The sequence below is a fragment of the Motacilla alba genome, chromosome 6 (assembly GCF_015832195.1).
Source record: "Motacilla alba alba isolate MOTALB_02 chromosome 6, Motacilla_alba_V1.0_pri, whole genome shotgun sequence".
In the NCBI taxonomy this organism is placed as follows: Eukaryota; Metazoa; Chordata; class Aves; order Passeriformes; family Motacillidae; genus Motacilla; species Motacilla alba.
Genome location: NC_052021.1, coordinates 3,890,323 through 3,913,431, shown reverse-complemented (window position 1 = coordinate 3,913,431; position 23,109 = coordinate 3,890,323). Strand labels below are relative to the sequence as shown.

Below are 23,109 nucleotides of genomic sequence, written 5' to 3'. Positions count from 1 at the left end.
AAAGCCAAAATGCTGTGAGGAATTACCAGGAAAGGAAGGGAGAGCACCACGATGCTGCTGCACAAATCCACCACGCCCTGGGAGCAGTTTTAGTCTCCCCAGCTCAGAAGGGAGGTAACAGAGCTGGGAAAGCTTGGGGTAGGATGGAAGAGCTGGAATGGCTTCTGTAGGAGGAGCTATTTACGCCTGGTTGCCTATGACAGGTCCTGCTGTAAGAAATTAGAGTGTAGCAGATGGCACCAGCTTCAGCTGGAGACAGGTTCAGGTTGGGCAGGAGAAGGGTGCTGCTCTCAGGACACACATTTCCCCTGCAGAGTCCACTGCTTTTAGGGATGTAAGGAGTTTTTGTGAGTTTAAAAGGGTGATGAATGAGTTAAGGAATGAGCAGGGTGCTGGTGGCTTCCAAAACGACCCACTTCATAAAATCCCTGAGCAGCAAAGAACCAGAAGCTGCAAGAGCCCCCAGGTGAAATCTCCCTGCATGTTTTCCTTGTTCCTACACCTCTCCCCAGGTTTTTGGGCAGAGCTCAAGGCGGGGTACTGGCCTCAGGGCATTTGCAACAATACAGACATTGTCATGCTCTCCTGACACAGGAAATCAAAGAGACCTTCCCTTGTGAAGACGGATGTGATGAGCAAGTGATTTCTGCTTTACATCCTCAATCAAGCTGAGCACCTGATGATGAAGCCCAGAGTTCAGAGACTGAGAGATGGAAAGATTCAACTCCCCCAAACCATTGTGTTTCAGAACACCTGTGCCACCAGGTTTCTGAGTAAAAGAACTACTCACAGGCTGCCTCAGGATCCAACCACAGAGCAATATTGGCAGGATAAAAGCCAAGTCGACCAAAATGCTGAATAAGCAGAGAAACCTGTGCCCCTTGCATCGTGTTCTCAGCTTCTTTTGCCAGCAGAAAAGGGTCCTGGTCTTGTGGGTGATTCGCTTTGTGTCACTTGGCTCCACCTCAGAGGTGAGGGTTTCGGAATTACTCACAGCCCCGTGCTAACAGAGCGGATCGTGTGATGCTACTGAAGTTTTGCACCCTTTGAACCCAAGGAGGTTCTGAGCAGATGACTTCAAAACGAGATCTCCACGCTCTTTTTTTTTTTTTTTTTTTCTTTCCCAGTTTGAGGCAGGTTTCATTCCAGTGAGTCCTTGTTTCAGACTGGGTGGCTGGTATTGATTGAGCCTCAGCAAAACAATCTCAGTTCTTCACTGGGAAGGGACAAGTGGGCTTCAGTTATTGATGACACAGAGCTCTTAACCATTAGCCAGGCATCACAAATTCACCTCCAAAATCCCAGAGCCTGTCTTTTCTAATCCAACTCACACAAGGAAGGAAGAGGCTTTGGTGCAGACTGCTTGAGGGCCTAGGCATGGTCTGGCAGAGATGGAACAAGGTGGAGTGAGAGGGCTCAAGCATCTAGAAAGTACAACACTCTCTTGACTCCAGAGATGCTTTTACCTCCCCTCCCTCAATTTCTTCCCCAAGGAAACTAGAATCTGACACACAAGAACAAAAAAGAAAAACCCCCAAGCCTTGCTTAAGCCATATATCCAAAACTCTTGTAAATGGAAAGTTGGGAAGCCAGAGAAAATTGTTCGTTGTGCCAGATAGGGCTATTTTCAAAGTCCCCAAGTGTATCCTTCGCCCTTCTCTCATTAAAAAGCTACAATGGACCCTGCACAGATGTGTTTTTAAAGGTGTAAAGAGCTGCCCAAGTAGCTGGAGGGATCAGGAGATACTGTTGTGAGGACTGTGGTGCCTCAGCCTGGCTGGGATGCATCTGTAGGGGAAATTACCCACCTTGATCAGTGTAGATGGATTTAGGAGGTGACTGCAATTGTGAATTCTCCCTCAGCCTGTGCTTTCTGCTGAGTGGAGGCTTGGGTTATTTTCCCCCACTTCTCAACTACATGGCCACCTTTGTTTCAGCCGTGAAGCCTCCTTGGCCAAACAAATATTTTTATTAATACTCATCAGCAAAAACATAAACAGATACTGAGTTAGAACCACGGGCTCGGCTCTGATTGTTTGACCTTTAGTTTCTATTGACAACAGCAAAGTAAACAATTTCTGTGGGGACTCAATGCTGATTTCTGCCACAAATAAATAAGACCATGAGATGAACACAGTGAGCTTTAAGTTATTAAACAGAGACCTGAAGCCACTGAAACTGGGAGCTGCCCTGGAAGAATTGATACCTGTGGAGCAACGAGTGTCCCTGGCAAAATGCTGCTCTTTGCTCATCTTGCAGGCAGGGACAGGTTGGATTAGGATGGATCTGCCCTGTGGAGTAGACTCGAGCTGAAGTGGACTTGAGAAGGGTGTCTGTCCTCCTAAGCAGCACTCAGGGTGGGTTTTCAGAGCCAGCAGCTCCCTTGAGGAGCGTGAATGGGCAGGGAAGTTCCTGTGCACAGTTTTGGTGCTCCAAGAAAAGGAGGATGTGGAACTGTTTGGAGCAGGTCCAGAGAAGGCACCAAGCTGCTGAGGGAACTGGATCACCTCCCCTGTGGAGCCAGGCTGGGAGAGCTGGGGCTGTGAGAAGGGTGTGGGGAGACCTCACAGCTCCTTCCAGGGTCTGAAGGGACACAGGGAGGCTGGAGAGGGACCCTGCATCAGTAACTGGAGTGACAGGACAAGGGAATGGCTTCCCATTTCCAAAGGCAGGGTTAGATGGGATTTTGGGAATTAGGAATTGTCCCCTGGCAGGGTGGGCAGGCCCTGGCACAGGGTGCCCAGAGCAGCTGTGGCTGCCCCTGGATCCCTGGCAGTGCCCAAGGCCAGGCTGGACATTGGGGCTTGGAGCAGCCTGGGATGGTGGAAGGTGTCCCTGCCCATGGCAGGGGGAGGAACTGGATGGTCTTTAAGTTCCCTTCCAACCCAAACCATTCTCTTCACCTGTAATTTTATGATTCAAGCAGAGCAGGGAAGTAAAACCCCAGATCCCACTGCTTTATAGCCAGATCGGAAAACGTTGAAACCTCAAACACAGGCGAACCTGCAGAGAAAGTAAAAGGTAAAAAGCCCTGGATTTAGCATTGCTCCTGCCCTGGGCAAAGAGCAAGAGGCACGTGGAATGCTGTCCAGGCTGTGCTGGGCCTGCTGTAGTCGGAGGGTTACGGCAGCCCCACAAGCCACGCTGACCTTTCGGGAGCCGCGAACCGGCCGTGCCTGCCATCCCTCCCCCACAGCCTGGGACAGCTGTAAACATCCCCATCATAAAGACACAATTGTGAGATCCTATTTATTTGCCATTAGGAACCGGCCTGGCACGGCCTTGGGTTGCCCGAGGGGCTGGGCAGGCAGGGCCTGTCCGTGCCCTCCTGCCACGACCCGGCCGGGGACCGTGGCATGCAACGAACGCCTCTGGGCTGTCCCTGAGCCCCTCCTGGCGCCAGCATCCCTGGGACAGCTCCTGCCAGATGAAAACAACAGCCCAATTCCCTCCTCGCCTCTCACCAGCTCTTCCCATCCCTGCTGCTCCCCCGGGTGCAGGAGCCGAGGGTGGGGAGGAGGGCAGGAAGTTGCTGACGCGGGTGGTTGGATTTGGGTTTGAACACCATCCAGAAAGGAGCACCAAATGTTAGTAAACAGATCAGGAAACATTTCCGTGTTTGGCAATAACTCCGCTTTTCCACGGCAGCCATCTCCAGTGGTTTTTCCACCAGGGAAAAAGACCCCACTTGGTTGCTTTGCTCAAACTGGAGCAGCTCAGCTCCTGGAGCCCCTTCAGAACTTGCCCTTCAGAGCCAGGTCTCTGGGCAGGTGCTGCAGCAGGATTCTGATTTGGGCATGTATTGTATTTGCGGGGTACCCCGTTGCAGGAAGGAGCAATGAATCTGACTCCATGTTCTCAGAAGGCTAATTTATTATTTTATGATACAGTATTATATTAAAGAATACTATACTAAACTATACTAAAGAATACAGAAAGGATATTTACAGAAGGCTAAAAAGATAATGAAAACTCATGACTCTCTCTCCCGAGTCCCAATTGGCCAATGAGTGGAAACAACCCACACCAGAATCCAATGCAACAATCACCTGTGGATAAATCTCCAAACACATTCCATGTTTGAGCACAACACAGGAGAAGCAAATGAGATAAGAACTTGTTTTCCTTTTTCTCTGAGGCTTCTCAGCTTCCCAGGAGAAAAGTCCTGGGGGAAGGGATTTTTCCAGAAAATGTGAATGCCACGGGCATGGGTCTGATTCTTGCAGAGCACAGGGTGCATGCTCCTGGACATCCCAGGGGATTACAGGATCCTGCAGCCATGTCCAGCGTCTCCACCATGATCCAGGCTGAAAAGGAAAGGATCAAGATGCTTGGCCTATATTGCCTTGGAAAAGAAGATTATGGAGCAGTTCTTTCGCCGTGTGGTGAAGAGGGAATTACTGAGTTCCATGGGCTCCTCGAGGCAGGGACAAAAGGCCTGTCAAGTCCTGCTGCTTCAGGCTGCAGTCGGTCCCGTTAGGAAAAAGACACAGGAATGAATCAAGCACTGCATGAAATCCTGGTTTTACCATTCCTCAGCATCCTGGGATGAACCCAAGCTGCTCCTCTTGCAACATGTGAGGGAAATAAAACAGTCCCTGATTCTAGAGGACTGAACTGCCCCAAATCTGTGTTTCTGTGCTCTTCACCATGACTTTCACTCCACAAGTTCAAATTTAGGGGCTTGGGTAAAAAGCCTGTGGTCAAGGGCTGGTTTTGGAGAGAAGACCTCACTTTTGGGCACAGCTCCTCCCACTGCAGGTGTAGAGGGATGTTGATGTGGGATGGAGGTCCCACCAGCATGAAGAAGAGGAGCTGAGAGGATGAGAGACAAAAGTGAGGCTTGTAAGGGGAAAATCATTTCAAATGAGACAACCCTGACCCACAGCCAACAACAACCCTAAAAGCAAAGGAGGAAAAGGCAACAGAGCTTGTCTTTTCTCATGCTGAACTCCATGAGATGGTGTGAGAAACCATCTGATCTAACACCTTGTGTGACCAAGTCACTGTGACTGCATGAATCATCCCACACAGACACCTGGTGATGCTAAAGGTGACACTGTGACACCCACAGCTTGCCACTTATTTTGCCACTGGTGGTTTTCACTGATACCATCAGTGCTGCCTGCAATAACTAACAAATGGCATGTCCATTTGAGAACCAGGGTCTCCAGGGAGATGCCCTAACTCTGCGCTCTCACCATTTCAGTCTCCTTCCTACACATTTGTCCTGCTTTTTCTGGCTTACAAAGATAAGGGGCCTGTCTCACTCCAGCCCCTGCCATGGGCAGGGACACCTTCCACTGTCCCAGGCTGCTCCAAACCCTGTCCTTGGAAATTTCCAGGGATCCAGGGGCAGCCACAGCTTCTCAGGGCACCCTGTGCCAGGGCCTGCCCACCCTCACTGCCCCTCCTGGGCATCCCTCAGCCCCAGCAGCAGGGATAACAAAGGGAGCAGGAAAAGTGAAGCCTGCAGGACCAGCTTTGCTGTAAAGCTGAAGCAGCTGAGGGAGCTGGGGAAGGGGCTCAGCCTGGAGAAAAGGAGGCTCAGGGGGGACCTTGTGGCTCTGCACAACTCCCTGCCAGGAGGGGACAGCCAGGGGGGGTCGGGCTGTGCTGCCAGGGAACAGGGACAGCACAAGGGGAAAGGGCCTCAAGCTGGGCCAGGGCAGGCTCAGCTTGGCCAGCAGCAGGAATTTCTGCATGGAAAGGGTGCTCAGGCCTTGGCAGGGGCTGCCCAGGGAGCTTTGGAGGTGTCCCAGGAAGGGCTGGAGGTGGCCCTCAGTGCTCTGGGCTGGGGACGAGGTGGGCACTGGGCACAGCTGGGACTCCATGGGCTGGCAGGGCATTTCAGCCTCGGGCATTCTGAGATTCTCTCAACACCAACCGAAAGCACCTGGAGGGAATTGCTGGAGCAGCTTCCAGCCCAGCTGGGAAGTTGATGCTGGATTTAGGGGGCTTTGCTGGCAATGGGCTGGAGCTCAGTCGCGTGCTCAGCTCCTGCAGGGCTCATCTCCAGCTCTCCCTGCCCAGGGAAAGAGCTGAACGTGCCGGGGCGTCCTAACGAGGTTTCCAAATGGTTCCTAGCCCTGTGCTCCCAGGCCAGGCTTGCATGGAGCAAACAGAACTGTGCCGAGGCGTGGATGGAGCTGGAATCCTTTCCTAGCCGTGGCCAACTGGGAATAAGAGTTACTTCTTTATAGCAGATGTGTAGCTCAAAGTTCACCATAAGGGCACTCACATCGAGAGCACAGCGTGTATTGTTCTGCAAGCAGGCTCAGCTCAGCCCTTCAAAAGACTCTGGAACAACTAATTTCATTATTCAAAGAATAAAGTGAGGCAGAGGGAGCCAAAATTAACCCTCTGGCCGCTCCCTGGAAGCAGGGATTTCTTTAGCACCCTGTGCTTACAGATGCAGGCAGAAAATCTGCCTCACAGTGTCCCAGCTCTGTTTTTCTCACTAGTTTAGGAGTTGGATATCTTATTCCTCTCAGAATGACTACCTGGACCCAGGCCAGGCTGAGCACCCCCACATGAAGTCCTCTGTGTGTACACTGCAGCAGCAAATATGGCTCAGGATTTTCATCTCCATTTATGACCTCCAGGGAAAATCAGAAGCAATCTTTTTAAAATTATCCCTACCAAAAAAAAAATAAAAATCATTCTCTTACTGACCAAATTAAAAAATAATACTTGCAGACAAGAAGGACAGAAGAAGACAAGTCCCACCAAAAAAAAATCACCTATTTTTTGGCAGATTTGAGCAAAGAAAAACACACTCCTCCAATTCATGTCCCCTCCTTGGCCAAGGATCTCTTGACCGTGTGGCTGGGGCATGAACTGTTCCTGAAATTCTCCCTGCCCGACCAAATTCCTCTCTCTGGAGCTGAGCTGCTCACTCAGCATCAATCCTACCTGTGAGTTAAGGTCTAAGGGAAAAGCCCAGGACACCTAAAGGAAATCCACCCAGAGCAGGAGGTTGATAAAGGGTCAGTCAAGGACCATGTGCAGAAGGGTCCCTTTCATTTGCTGCTTCACTTCCCACTTCCAGCACACGATGCAGGGGGTGGACTTGAGATGAGCTCTGGAGAAACAGCCAGGAACAATCTCCAGCCACATTTGAGGCAGAAACCCCGGGTTTCTGCCCAACACAGATCTGCTCAAAAATCCTTTGGCGAGGGCCAGGGGCCGGCTGGAGATGTGATGTGCAACAGGGACTATTTACACTTGCTCCCGTCCTGCTGGGCTTGCATTCCCAAACTGGCCCCCAGGACTGCCTTTTAAATCAAAGGAAAGTGGGATTTGCACTACCCAGGTGAGCTGAGGGAGGCAGCAAACCCCAGAGGAGCGGCATGAGGGGTGCTGATGATCCGATTTGGACCAGACTCGCTCCAGCTCTCCCTGTACAGAGCAACACCCGCGCACAGCCCGTGGCTATTGCAGCATCACATCTGTGAGCAGCCCGAGAACAAGAATCCCTTTGTCCCGGCGTGTTCCCGGGGCTCCATCCCTCCCGTGCCGGGGAATGTGTAAATGGTTTGCTGCAAACGGGAACGGGCGGCCGTGCCTGGCTAAATTCGAGGTGCTGAGTTCGGGATTTTCTGCGCTGGAGAAGGTGGCAAAGTGTGGGAAGTGGATTTATAGAAGATTTTGAAAACTTAACAGAAGGCTCAAATAATGTGTATTTGTAAACTTTGAGAAAAGAAATGCTGACCTGGAAATGCTATAGAATAAGACAGATATTGTTAAGAGAGGAATAGAACTAGAAACAAGTTTTTAAAGGTAGTTTTATAAATATAAGACTAGATACTTTGGAGAAATAGAATTATGAAAGATGCATTGTGGTAAGATTTACAGGGGTAATTTTAGATGATTTGTTTTAAGGTATTTACAGCATAGTGTAGCTAAAGCTGATAGGCTAAGAAACACTTACAGTGTATAAGAATAAGTATATATATATATACTTATATAAGTATATATAAGACTTATAAGTATAAGAAACACTTCTAGTGTATTGTAATTAAGAAATAGTTTCTGATTGGAATAGTGCGAATTATAAGATCTGTATTATCTCACTCTTCTCGTAAGACTAGGAATAGAATGAAAGTTTAATAGAATAAAGAATAAAAGAATAAAGGCCTGTCAGTTACCCCATCTCTGGGTCAGAAAAGAACATAATCCGGCAGCAGAGGAGAGCGGCCGATCCCCTCCTCTGCCGCCAGCTCATCCCCTTTCCCTGCGCTCTGCCGCCAGCTCATCCCTTTTCCCTGCGCTCTGCCTCGGGAGCCAGCTGCCGGGACAGAGGCTGACCTATATTCCAGCTCTGGCTGCCCACCCCGTTTTCTCTAACACACCATTTCCCCCGAATCCAGCCTGGAAAAAAGCAGGGCCACCCCCCTGGCCGGGGCTCTCGCATGCCGGCGGCGCCCGCAGGGAGCCCGGGGCGCGCAGCCCGCGGCGCGGCGGAGATGCGAGCGGCCGATAGCGCTGAGAAAGGAAGGCTGTCGGGCCCGGCCCAGGCTGTCGGGCCCGGCCCAGGTGAGGCAGGAGGTGGCCCGGGCCAGGCTGCAGCCCTGTGCACAGCCGATAATGTCGAGCTGAGCTGCGGTTGACCGCAGCGGCCCCGTGACCGGCGCGGCGGTCGGGCGGCAGGGGCACGGCGGAACGGGCTCCGCTTCCCACAGCAGCGCTCGCACGGCGCTGGCTGCCGGCCCCTGCGGGCCCTCGGCGCTGAAAACCCTTCCCCAGATGTTTGACGACGGGGGTGACAGCCACACACGCCCGGCTGGGATGGAAATTGGGAGAGGACGAGAAGCGAGAGGTTTTCCGAGGGTCTCCGGGGGTTTCATCAGCACAGATGACAGCAACCTGCCCTGCACCCCCTGTACCCAACATGGAATTTCTCCACTAGGGTTGAGCCGTTATGGGGATTTTTGAAAGAGTTAGAGATGGGACTTCTAAAATGTTTTTGATGACGTGGGTTTTTTGTTTTTGTTTTTTTGGGTTTTTTTTTTTTTTGTGTTTTACATAGGTAGGAAGGGTGAGTTTGGCTGACATCTTTGTCGTGTGGTTTAGAAAGTCACAAGACCCCTAGTTACAAGACTTCTTAAGTAAGTTGACTAATTAAGTAAGTTCACTTCTTAAGTAAGTTTATTGACGAATAAAACAAGGATATTTATGGTTTTTACTTAATCTTTAAATATTTTGTCTTATGGACTCATGTCACAGTGTAAGCTTTCTTAGCCAATCATGTTATGACACACAAACCTACAGTACTGCATCCTAAACTCCTTGTTTACCCTTGTAACTACTTTTATCTTTATATGTTTTAAACTCTAAACTTCTTTTTACCTTAACATGTCTCTGCTTTAAACTATAAAATCCACATTCTCCCTTCTAGCACCTAAGTTTGGAAGCCTTTTCCAAGGTCTCAAAATCAAATCCTGGGTTTAATTCTAAGCTTTGGCTTATAAGGCCCAAAGTTCTGAGAGCTCCTTGCATTTCAGATTCTAACAAGCCACAACTCTCTCCCTTGTTTCCATTTTTTTTACCTCCAGGGGAGACATTTTGCTTGGATCTTCTTGAAAATGAAGCCAGTCACTCTCCCTCCTCCTCCTCCTCGGCAAAGGGGCTGCTCCGTGCCCCGTGGGGCTGATCCTGGAGGTGCCACCTGAAAGTGGGAACGAAGCACAAATCCCAAGGAGGGGGACAGGGAGGAGCTGCAGTGATCAGGGCACAGCAGCAGCAGAAGGCTCTGGGATTTCAGGGCTCCAGCTCTGCCACACAAAGCGGCTTAGGGACAGCACAGCTGAGCCAGGGGATGGATTAGAGGCAAAACCAGCTCTGGCCCCGGGGAAATCTCTGCGCAGGGGCTCAAGGTGCTCAGAGAGCGCCCTGGTCCTTCCCTGGGAGCAGCTGGGCTCCTGGGTCCAGCACAGCCTCCTAATGGCATGTCACAGCCTCCTAATGGCCTGTCACAGCCTCCTTGTGGCCTGTCACCAGCCCGTGGAGCTGGTCACTCTGGGATTTGCAGCCCAGCAAACGCTGCCCTGGCCCGGGCAGCCACAGAGCCCTTGGTGCCAGGCTGGGGCTGGGGCTGGTGACCCAGACACGGTTTGGGTGGCACAGGGTCAGGTTCCTCTTCCTTGCACTGGCTCAAGGAGGAAACTCTTCTGGCAGTGTCACACCCCACGCTGGTGCCACTGCAGCAGCACAGACCTCTGCTCTGAGTCTGGGGCTGCACCAGCACAGCTGCCCCTCCACCAAGAGGAAATGTGGTCACAGGGCTGCTTTCAGCTGGGCAGCACCTCCCACCTGCAGCTGACTTTTAAAAATAATTAAAAGAGAAAAAAAAAACTACGCAAAAACCCCAAGTCTCCAAAACTAAATTAATCTCTTAAATTATTTTCATATGCTTGCACAAAACCACGGCCCAGGACTCTGGAGACAGAACAGACTTGTCTGGTTGATTTCCTGGGATTTTCCCTGGACGGATGTGACTTTTGATGGCAGATCCATCCATTGCAGCCCTGTTCCCATATTCCCTGATCCCACTGTAAGAGCAGTGGCTGCACAGGGCGCCACGGGCCAGCCCTGCCATGGGATGTTCCCTGGGTGGAAGTTACCACAGCTGGGAGCTGAAGGGCTCTGAGAACCCATGGCCCTGGCTTTCCTTGTGATGAGGAAGACAAGAACATCGTGGTCTGGGAGCTGGAAGGCTCCAGTCCCACTTCAGGCAGTGGCTGGGCTCGTGGCACAGATGAGAGCAGACACAGCCATCCCTGCTGTCTGGGAACAAGGCTGGAATGGATGGATCTGCCAGTTAATCAAAAATCAGGGGAAATCCCAGGAAATCAAGCAGACAAGTCTCTTCTGTTGCCACCCTTCTGGATACAGTGGGCTCTTTGAAACATCACCCTGCCACCCGCCCTGTGTGGGAATTCCTTATCTCCCTGCTCCCAGCATTCCTGCTGCCCAGAGGAGCACATCCAACAGCTTCTCCTCTCCACCTTAAAAAAAACCCAAGCAGGTTTTACCTAAATCATCTTAACCTGGAGAGATGCTGCAGAACTGGTGGACTGGCATGATATTTTCAGCAGGAATTTCTGCATGGAAAGGGTGCTCAGGCCTTGGCAGGGGCTGCCCAGGGAGCTTTGCAGTGCCCATGCCTGGAGGTGTCCCAGGAAGGGCTGGAGGTGGCACTCAGTGCTCTGGGCTGGGGACAAGGTGGGCACTGGGCACAGCTGGGACTCCATGGGCTGGCAGGGATTTTCCCGCCCCATTGATTCTGGGATCTGAGAAAGGAGCAATTTGAGACTCACCAGGATTTGAAAAAGCTCCAAATTGAAAACCTCATGACTCAAAAAGCATCTCTGAATCTGTGATTCGGGTACTTTGAGGCATCAGGGTGACCAAAGCTGAGAGATTGCTGAAAGGAGGAGTCAGAGACATCTGCACTGGTCTGTCACTGCTGCTCTTAGAGGCTGCTGCTGATACAGAGCCCCTGAAAGAGCACCACAGCTCTTCAGAGAACAACCATTGAGCCAAAGACGCCTCACATCCAGTTTTCTGCCTACTTTTAAAATGAACAAGTCTTAAATTCTTAGTGTCACTTAAAATACTCCACCAGAAATGGCCAAAGGCAGCAGTAAATCACAGTGGTCAGCTGGGGTGATACAGGATGTCAGATCTGGGTGAAATGCAGGGGTAAAATAAGATAAACAGAGGCTGAACCGTACTCCTCTAATGGTTTAAATTCTGTCTGGTATATTTTGTTATTTTCAGTGCTGTGGTAGAGGGGTACTAGACTTGTGAGACGTGATTGAAGAGGAAGGGCAAGTGAAAATGTAATTTAGAATAAATAAACTATTTCTTGGTTAACTTCAGAGTAATTTCTGAGCCCATCCTATTTCGCCCCCTGCCATGGGCAGGGACACCTTCCACTGTCCCAGGCTGCTCCAAACCCTGTCCAGCCTGGCCTTGGGCACTGCCAGGGATCCAGGGGCAGCCACAGCTGCTCTGGGCACCCTGTGCCAGGGCCTGCCTACCCTGCCAGGGAACAATTCCTTCCCAGTATCCCCTCTAATTCTGCCTCTGGTAGTGGGAAGCCATTCTCCCTTGTCCTGTCACTAGGACAAGGAGTAAATAAGGAGTTTCCGAGGAATAAACTCTGCAGCTTCATGGATTTTTGTGTTGCTTCAAGTCAGGCTCCTCTCCTTGACATAATTTTCATGGGCTGTAAAAGTATCAGGAGACCTGGCAAGAGTGCTGGAGCTCCATGCCTCTGCCTAGAGCCAGAGAAAGTCTTATTTTAACCAAAGTAACCACTCTGAGCACAGATCCTGGAAAATTCAATTTAATTCCATCCCAATAATTTTTCCAGCGCACCGATACATCTTCCTTTATTTGTTTTTTTTGCAAGATGATGATGATGTTAAACTCAAATTCGATCCATCACAGCAAAATTCATATCAAATCTAGAGGAAGTTTAGCAGCCCGAGTTTGAAATTGCTGTAAATGAGGCTTCACAGCCTCTGCAAGGCTCATGGCAGACTCTATGCAGCCATCAAAGTTGGAACGAGTGAATCCATCACCCCCACAGATCAGGAGAGGCTGAGTGTGAAGAATCATCTGTCCTGGGCAATTGGGCACAGCTCTGGTAACCTGAGAATGAAGGACATAAAGGGAGTGGGAAGAGAAAGTATTTTATTTACCTGAATTTCACACCAGAAAGATCTGTGTTCCTGAGAAGCAGTCACAGAAGCACAGGATGGTTTGGGTTGGAGGGGACCTTAAAAATCATCTCTTCCCACCCCCTTCCATGGGCAGGGACCTTCCACTATCCCAGGCTGCTCCAAGCCCTGTCCAGCCCGGCCTCCCACTCCAAAAGGTAGATCCAAACATTAACCATCAAAGTGCCACAGTAAAATACTTACTTCTGGGAGATGAATAATTAGAGTAAAACTTAATTGTGTGCGGAAATGTAGAAACTTTACAGCCTGTTCTGTTTTATTCTCAGCTGGTATGACTCGTCTGACCCTGGTGTAGAGATCTAAAAAGGTGTGAGGGTGATCTCACATCAGCAAAGTGGGGCTTGCCAATGGGTCCAACACAGGGAAGGGAACCTCCTGTCTCTGGATCACAAAATCCCAGGATCCCTGAGGCTGGAAATGCCCTGCCAGCCCACGGAGTCCCAGCTGTGCCCAGGGCCCACCTTGTCCCCAGCCCAGAGCACTGAGGGCCACCTCCAGCCCTTCCTGGGACACCTCCAGGGATGGGCACTGCAAAGCTCCCTGGGCAGCCCCTGCCAAGGCCTGAGCACCCTTTCCATGCAGAAGTTCCTGCTCTGTCCAACCTGCTCAAGGATGATACTCTTACAATTTTCTTTTGATCATTCCATGGATTTCCACCCAGGAAACCATTGCTGTATCCCCTCATGGGGCTGTCAGCTTCCAAGGAATCTTGCTAAATCCAGGGGATTTTTCCACGGATTCAGATGTACCCTCAGCTGGCCACTGCTGAGCCATTCTCTGCCACTGCCATGTGTGGATGAGCTGCAGAGCACCCACATTTATGATGGTGGCTGCATTCTCTGCTACTGGGTGTTAGCATCTCCCCAAAGGTGGAAACTAGCTGAAATAACCAATTGTAACCCCTCACCCTTTATTCAGCTTAACAGAGGAGTCTATCCAGGTATGGCAAATCCAGAGAGAGCTTCTCCCTCAGACCAGTTTTAAGTCAGTACTTCATTTATTCCTGAATTTTTCTCACAGATCGAGCTGAGTACAAACAATGCAGGAAGACTTGGCAGAAAAAGTCTTTTTTGAGTGTCCTTTCTTCTTGGCTACCCAGTGCTTATTTGGTGCTGGTTGTACCAAACAGCTCCTACCTCTCCTGATATTTGGTCAAAGATCTTGGAGGTGTTTCCCAGCCTCAGTAATTCCATAAAAGTGGTGGGCTGGGAAGCTGTTGGCACGGAATGCTAATGGTGCCTTCACCATAATTAGAGCAAAGGGATCCAGAGCTGCAGCTGTGCTGCTAAGCAGTGTCAGTAGAATTTTGGAAGTCCTAATCCCTCATCTGCCACGGATAATTGTAATGTCTGCATTTTAATCCCAGGATTGTGTTTGGCCATGTGAAGGATGTTACAGCCGGATTTAATTAACAAGTAGGATAAATCCCAACTAAAAGAGCCAGGGGAAACAGGCACCCATCTTATCAGTTCCCTTGGCCTCTGTGGCAACAGCTTATTATAATTGAAAGTAAAGAGAGCTTTAGGAGAAAGAGGGAGCTCTGCCCCAGATATTTCATTTAGGCAGTGATTATTTTATAGGGTGGCTTTAGAGATCTCTTTATTGAGATAACGGCTCTGACCTACAGGGACTTATTTGCAACCTAAGACATATTGACATTCATCCACCAAATTACAGGCTGGTGATAATTCCTCCTGTGGCACCAGCAGCTGCTGGACTCGGAGCCCTTGCTGGCAGCAGCAACAGAAGCAGGAGGTGGATGGGGTTTGGGAACCCTTTCCAGAGCTGGAGCCAACTCTTCTCCCTGCTCCCACCCACAGCTCTCGTGAGCACCAGCAGCTCTCAGCAGGTAAGGCAGGAGAAAAGACCAGATGTCACAACCAGGAAACCTTAGCAGTGCCACCTGTTTGTCCAAAAAAACCCCCTCTGAACTGATAAAGAGGAACTTAGAGGACACACCACGATTTTGATGGGGTTTTTTTATAAGTATTAACACCCGTGCTAAGGTTGCCACCAATACTTTACTTGCAGAAAAATAAACTTTGTGCTAACGAGACCAGGTTCCCAAACTGGATGCAGATCAAGGGGGTATGAGCAGACTCCACAACAGCCATCCACAGCAACTTCAAAAAAGGAAAAATTTTCAGGGGACTGCTTTAAAAGTAAATATTTTGCATCAACCTCCACGTTCAAATTCACCAATGTAAATTAACTTGAGAGGCTTTGGGTAAACATGGAGATACACTCCAATACTTTAGGAAATCGCCAACAATTTCCTTGGATTTTTAAAAGAAGACTGCAAAATATACACATTTTGCTATTATTACCCTTAGGTAGTTTACTTTAAAATACTTTTCACATAACATTCTGTTAAATTGAGCTGAGCCAAATCAAATAATAACAATTATTTGTCTGTACTTCTGCTCTTCTGTGGCAGGGTGGGAATTCTGCTAATAATACCACATACTTTGGGATGCAGAGAGATGTATTGAGTCGTGATTTTTAAATGCCAGTGAAAATCCCACCGAATTACTTGGGATTTACTTCCTTCCTGTATGCTGCTCCTACCCCTGCTTACCAGGAGAGCTGCATAACTCACTGCTGAGCCAGGCCCACGGTGGTAAAAAAATGGCTAAAAATGACCTGGCTTTGCTGGCCAGCCCTGGCTGCTGCTCTTGGCTGCGTGGAGGAACGTGCTATGGATATTGAGCAGCCATCCCCTTTCCTCTTGCTCCCCGAGGATGGAAAGCGCAGCCCCAGCAGGTCCTCTCAGCTGAGTACCTGGGAGTATCTCCATCTCTGGCACTTGATGCTGCTTGGCTTAGGCAGGGAGGGCACAATCCTCTGCAGGTGGCTGAGAATGATCTGCTGCACCTCCGCGGGGTCTGAGTCCAGGTGCTCGCTTCCAAAGGTCACAGTGGTGTGCACCACGACTGAGGGCCCAATTTCAGGAGACTCTGGAAGAAAGGAAGGGAGAGGAGAGGTGATTTTGAAGCACTGAGTCCAGGTGCTCACTTCCAAAGGTCACAGTGGTGTGCACCACGACTGAGGGCCCAACTTCAGGAGACTCTGGAAGAAAGAAAGGAAGAGGAGAGGTGCTTTTGAAGCATTGCTCATTCATACCTGCCTTCTCCACATGCTGACAATTGTGCCTGTGGCCTAGGAGTCAATAAGAACAAAAATATCTGTGGTACCAGTCTGTTCTTCCAGTGGGAAAAAAGCACATGGAATAACAACACAGGTCAGGGAGGACAATCTCTGCAACAGCCTGGCCTTGGACACTTCCAGGGATCCAGGGGCAGCCACAGCTTCTCTGGACACCCTGTGCCAGAACCTCACTGTAAAAAAATTGGGGTTTTTATTTGATCTAAATTGACCCTCCCTCAGGTTAAAACCATCATCCTTTGTCCTATCACCAAAGTTTGTTCTCATCTATGAAATCATAGCTCAAGTGCTGACGTTGACCCCAGCAGACTTGGAAAGGGCCAGGCTTTGTTACATTTGGGGCTGGCTGCAGGTTCTCTGCAGCAGGTGACTCCTGTCCCCTTGCCATGTTGGCTTGCCACCTTACAGACGTGGCCTAACAACCAGCAGCCAGAGAATTTGGCTGGATTAGGGGATTTTTGGGTGCCCCAATGAGCAGGATGGAGCAAGGACACGACGTGGGTTATGCTGCATTTCAGCTGAGCTGGTTGTTCAATCAAATGATTCCCTCTCACTCCCTTACCCAGCAAATCCCTCCTTGGGAAGCCTCTCCTGGTTGGACCTTTGTTTGGACTAGCAGATTCTTAGAAGATTTTATTTTCAGCAAACAGTGTTTTCTGACCCAGGAATCCACAAAGAAAGAGGTGGTTGAACACTTGCTGACCATTCTGGCTGTTAGGCACCAAGCTTGATAAACTCCTTATCTCTGCCCTGCCACTGAAGAAATCTCCAGCTCCTCAAGCCAGAGATGCCCTCTGGGAAGATGACACATTCCAGCTTTCCAAAAACGATTGTTGGAGTGCCCAGGGGTCATCCAAGGGTTACAACCTGGTCTCCAGCAGAAAACTGTGCATGGATGTGATAGGCAGGCACACATCTCCCACAGGAGTGTTCTCCTCAGTTTAGGGGAACACCATTGAGTATTTTTTTGCTGCCCAAAACCTGGAGCCATAATGGATCCCCATATAATCACAATGTGTTTGTTTCCTCAGGGATTTGTAAGCTTCCTGGGGAGATGTGTTTCGCCATCTGAACCCCGTTCTGGTCCTGGGTAGGAGGACTAGAAGGGCTTTTTCCACACCAAACAAACCCTGGAAGAAGGAAATGCTGCGGGGGCAGCATGGAGGGCAGTGTGGAGGGCAGCAGAGAAGCTGGACACCTCTGGACAGGCTGGAACTGCATCCCTGCTCCCTGGGAGGCTTCACACGGTGCCAAAAGAGAAGTCAATGTGCAGGCCTCATAAACACTATCCAAAAGTTTAGAAAGAGCAGTGATCAACTTTACTACACCTAGAAAGCAAGAGAGGTGGAAGGTCACTTCCAAAATGCCACGCTGCTGTTTGGGAGGAGGGCCAGCGAGCTTCCCCAGTTATCCTCAGAAATTCCCGTGGTTCCTAAGGTCCCATATTCTCCCTGGAATAAAGTCTGACAAGGCACATTTGGGAGGAGTCATGGAAAGAATGGCACTAACTTTTTCATATTCAGAAACCCAGCATTTCATTAGCCTTACCAACCGTTTCTGATTATTTTTGTAAAAGGCAGGCAGGGCTGGCAGAGGATTACAACACAACCGGCTGTGTAACAAGGCAAAAACTTAAATAGTTCTTTAACTCATTCGTCTTCCTAAAAATTCTTATTTCAGGAAGGGATGGAATCTCTATTTCAAAATTGAGGAGGATACACAGGAATTATACAATGCTGAAAAACCTGCAAGACAGATCTTCCCTTTAAATTACATAACCCCACAATCCTGGAGCAAAAGAAAGGAACCACTTCCCCTTTGATGTGTCATCTATCTTTAGTCCTCCTGGAATGCAGAGAGATGCAAAGACTGCGGTATTCCAGAAATAATTGATGCTGGAGAATTCCCACTGTCCCCCCCGACCTGGTATAAATATGGATGGGGTGGTTGAGGCAGCCAATCCCACAAAGTGTTTAATATTCATGCGCGCCACACGGGGAATTCAGCACACGCTTCTGGTGGGCTCTCCCTTACGTAACGTCACCTCTGCAGGCAGGGACGGGATTCTGCCCACAGCAGCTGGCATCCTCAGCTGCTGGAAAAAGCCTTCCCTCCTGGAGGCTCCTGATTACACCAGGAATTGGGGGCATCAGGGAAATTGCTTTATCAAACCCACCCCGCTGCGTGACTACAAGGCCGGTTTGGGTTTCGCTGGTGAAACGCCCACGAGTTGGATGCCTCTGCCTTACTGAGTCGAGGCAGGGACTGCCACATCTCAGATGAGTGACAAGGACAGTCTGGGCTTCCAACAGCCTTTGCCTGTTGGCTTTTGCGGGCTGGACTACCTGCTTTAGGGAGATGTTATCTGAGTCCCTCAGCAGAAAGGTCACGGGACCATAGAATCATAAAATGGATTGAGGATCATCCAGTTCCAAACCTCCTGCAGGGGACAACTACCAGCCATAGTTATTTCCGCTGGATCTCTACTGTTCAGGGCTGTTTATAAAAAACCTGCTATCTGAGGTGGCAGTGAGGGTGAGATAAGCCTCCATTTATTGTGGATACATCAGGTGAAGAAAGAACTGGAGAAAGTGATGGCTTTTTGGGAATGATGACTGCTCTGGAAGATCTCAGCTGCCTCACCCGGCAACTCTGCTTTCTCTGAATGTTTGCTTTTTGGTTGTCACCATCCTCTTCTTCAGATGAGGCCAAATAATCAAGGTTGAAGAACGAAAGAGTGGGAAGATGATGAGTGGAGTGGAGTTAAAAGGGACAGCGAGGTGCTCCTGTGCCTCCCACTGAAATCTGCTGCAGGACAGTCAGAAGCACAGAAAGAAAAATGCAGTTGCAAAATACTTGCATATGTGCTAAAGCAAGCATAAAGGAACTTTTTATTCGTGTGTTTTGGTTGCAGGACTTCACATGTAAATAAATTTCACACTCAAGCTCCCTTGCCTGTGCTGTCTAAAGCCTGTCTCCTAGGAAGAGGCACACACACAATTTGTTCTTCTCGGAAAAATCTGCTCATATAAACAGAACTCTCCCACAATTCAAGGGAAATTTCAGTGAGGAAGGTATGTGTCAGCACTGATGTTCTGGTACTTTCTACATATTAACAATATGCCCCAAATAATGCTCTTTGTGCTTGGTTCAATTGCATCTGGAGACAGCAAAGCTGTAGATGATTCCATCATAGTTCCATATTTGCTGCTCTTGGTGCTGGGGCTTTGAGACCACATGTGCAGAGAGGTGGGGAAAGTATGGGTGAACTCCTCCTTGACACTGGTAAGGATAACATCAGTATGTCCTATTAACTATCAGGTGCTTTTTGTTGAACACAACAATGGCAACAGAATCTCAGATGCAAGAAAATCTCCAGCTGAACACTGTCAGTAACAAGGAGACAATGCCAGAGAAAAAAAAAAAGATCACTCTGGCTTTCCTTAGGCTCTTTTTTCACATATTCACCAAAGTCCCTGCTGGAGAAAGCACATCAGGGTGGCTACATCATTATTTTGGCCAGTCCAGCCATTCTTCACTTTTCTTTTCACTCTTTTCAGATCAACAGACTAAATTCTTAGGGAAAACAATAAATTTGTGCTTGCACGGGGATAGAGAATCTCTCCTACAAGGAAAGCTCGAGTGAGCTGGGAGTGTTCTGCCTGGAGGAGGGAAAGCTCTGGAGAGATCTTAGAGCCCCTTCCAGTGCCTAAAGGGGATCCAGGAGAGCTGGAGAGGGACTTGGGACAAGGGATGGAGGGACAGGACACAGGGAATGGCTTCCACTGCCAGAGGGCAGGGATCGATGGGATATTGGGAATTAGGAATTGTTCCCTGGCAGGGTGGGCAGGCCCTGGCACAGGGTGCCCAGAGAAGCTGTGGCTGCCCCTGGATCACTGGAAGTGCCCAAGGCCAGGCTGGACAGGTGGAAGGTGTTCCTGCCCATGGCAGGGGGTGGAACTTCGGGTCTTTTAAGGTCCCTCACGAGCCAAACCATGCTGGATTCTGTGACTCTAACTGGTCAGCCAGTGTTTTTTCTTGAGCTATTCTCTGCCACCCCACTCCTGGTAGGTGAAACACGTTTAATAAATAAAACACACACCTCCTCAGCTGCCATTCTCCAGAAAGAGAGGAGAAGGGTCTGTCTTGGGGGGATATTCTCCAAGCCCTACGCAGCACGTGCAGCCATTTCAGGGACTCTCCCTGATCACAAAAGCAGCCTGGCTACCTCTGAACTGGGCTGAGCAGCTCCAGTTATCCAAGTCATTCTTGCTTCCAAGCCTTGAGGACAGAGCAGGAGTTGTAGAGTACCGGGTGACGGGAGCCAAACTGGCGAGCGCACGAATCAGTGTTTAAACAAAGGAACCCCAGCTCTTTCTTGGAATAGCAACATTTTGATGTCTCCAATCCCCTGACACTGGTTTCATAAACGCAGTAACATAAACCATGTGCTGGGGGCCGATTTTCCGCGGGCCGGCCCGCTCTCATTGTGTGCTTCATTACAGGCCAAATGTGACATGAAACGCCATCCGCTGCGGCTGGGAGTTAAATACTTGCTCTGTTCAGAGCAGCAACACTCAATTAAACAGCATTTCTCATGCTCTGCACCCTCCATTGTGGCTGTGTTTAAGGGGAATAATGGGAGCACTGACCTATATTGCGCTTCTTGTTATCGATGGAGATGAAGCGTATGCAGGGATTATCGGTGATGTACTGAGCAGCCCAGGGGACACCAATCCCTGTCCCAGCCTCATAAAACAGTCCCAGGGCGTAGCGGGATGAGTAGCTCACGGATTCCAGTTGCTGCTTTTGACTTTCATTAATTACTGTGAAAGGGGGGGGAAAAAAAAAAAAAAAAAGGAAAAGAAAATCAGACAATCCCTCTCCGCTCAGAACATTAAATATGGGAATGCTGCGGTTAAGCTGATTATTCCTTCCTGAAAATGACCAGACTGCTAAAACTAAGAATTTATTATTAAGCCTAGTGCTTTGTAGTATTTTTTTTTTTTTTCTGGGACACCTCTTCATGAAGTTTTAATGGTGCATTATGTGGAGCGTGTCCTTCACACACGACCCTCCCCCAGCTGCTGGGGGTTCATCTCCCAGCTCTCCCTCAGTAGCTTCTGACTTGAAACTTCCATGATTTTGGTGACTTTTTGTTTCAAATCTTGTCTCAAAGGGTGAATAAATAGCAATAAAATGCTTGGGTTGCCTCAAGGACATCAAGCAAATGGTTGTATGGCTCGACAAGCACCAAAATGACTTCACGTATCAGCAAAATGAACTCAGAGCCTCTTGAACCTCTGGGGAGAAGAGCCCTGTGACTTCTGTGCTGCAATTCAAATGAATGAAGAAAACCACACTTCAGCATACAAAAGGTTTGTAGTGAAGTTCAGCTCCTTCAGCTGAAGGAATCTTAAAGCAGTTTAGAAAATTTCAAAGCAAATATGAATCCTAATTCCTCCCTATGATTAACTCTTCTAATTACACCAAGATCTGCTTTTTGCTGCAACTTCGTAATCTTCATAAAAAGCTGCACAAAGTAGCATTAGCCCCACGGTGAGCATTCAAATACTATTTAATTTCATGCCACAGGGAAATCCACCAGCTTGGCTAATTGTGGAGTTCAGTTCCATGTCTCTCTTCCTGTGACTGAATGGCTGTCCAAGGCCTCTGTGAGCTGGAGCAGCACACGCAGAGAGAACAGCTCAGCTGATGCTGGATGAAGAAAGGAACAGCTCACCCCACAATGGCTCAGGCTGACCAAACTCATGGCACAGGGCTGTGTCCTGCCAGCTCTCCCAGCTCAGGGGCTCCTGGTGGGTCTCCCCCTTCGGCCTGACCTAATGCCCAGCACAGCAGAGGATCACAAGTCAGATTCCACCTCAAATCCCACCAGAAACCAACCCTGAAATGTCCCCAAGGAAAAATATAAACACTGAAAAAAAACTTGGGGATTTTTTTTTCATATTTTCCCCACAAATACGCTGGGGAACAGAGAAATGGGGAGAGCAGAAAGAAGCACTGACCAAGCCACAAAACCTGGGGAGAGGAAAGGAGGAGAAGCAGGCATCTGGCAGTAGGTGGTGGTGGAGCTGCCAAAGGAGGAAGCAGGACTGGCTGAGCACGAAGGGCTTTGAAGAAGCTCCCTTTCCCTCTCCTGCTCTCCCTCCCAGAAGGAGCTGAGGGGTCCAGCTGCCTCTCACCCCTGCACTCAGACCTTCCCAAGAAGGATCTACTCCAAGGTCACTCTGCTTTCTTCCTCCCCTGGGACCCAGGGCTCCTGGGTGCCTGGGCGCCACGCCAAAGGCCCAGAGCAGCCTGGCACGCCCCAGGCAGGGCACTGGCTTCCATCCCAAATTTCTGCGCTGTTCAAAGGCTGACCCAGGCTCTGGCAGGACTGTCTCCTGCAGGCTGTCACCTCCATCCTCTTCCACAGCTTCCCTCCAGCTCTTGCATCCCTCAGGACATGGGGAGGGATTTCTTGGCTTGGAGGGGAAGGCAGGGATTAGGCAGGGCTGTGGGGCAGGCTGGAGGGCTGCCCTGGAGGAAAGGATGCCAGCAGGAGAGGACCTTTCCCATCCCTCCCTGCTGGAAATGTTCCCTGGCCTAAGCTCCCGTGAGCTTAACATCCAGGAACATCCCAAGGCTCTCCTCCAAGCAGCGGGAGAGATTTCCCTGGGGCTTGTCCCAGCTCCTCCTGGCAGACCACAGGAGCCCAGCCAGGGCACACATGAAACACGGCCCAGGGGACAGATCCCACACAGAACCCACCCCCTGTCCCCTCTCAGGAAGGAACTGTGCCCAGCTGGGCTCCCGGGTGTCCATCACCACCAGGGCCCTTCCCACAGCCGCCACAAATAATCCCACTCCATGCATTGCACATTCCTGCTGTGCTCCAAAAGAATAGGAAAGTCCTACAAACAAGCAGATAAGAAGTTGTAAGATCCCATCTAGAACACTGCCCTTTGTCCAGGTTCCTTGGGGAAAGGAACACAAACAAGACTTCCTCCAAATCCCCCACGATGGAGCCGAGCTTCCCTGCTCCTCAGGGTGGGAATCTGCTCCAGGTTTGTTACAGGGAGCCCCTGAGCAGGTACAACCTTCACAACGTTCAGTGCTGCCAAAGCTGGGGGGGCCAGCTGGCTCTGAAGCACCTGGTTGGAGACCCACCATGTCCCTATGGAGCTGC

At 49.8% G+C, this 23,109-nt stretch overlaps 1 protein-coding gene across 1 annotated transcript in view; it reads right to left on the bottom strand.

Moving 5' to 3' along the window:
* The window catches only part of RNLS (renalase, FAD dependent amine oxidase), a 72,423-nt gene that overhangs the window by 5,607 nt on the left and 43,707 nt on the right, over positions 1-23,109 (bottom strand). The window contains 3 exon segments of the mRNA XM_038140979.1: positions 9,552-9,670; positions 15,534-15,709; positions 20,570-20,743. Coding sequence (XP_037996907.1) covers positions 9,552-9,670; positions 15,534-15,709; positions 20,570-20,743 — 469 coding nt within the window.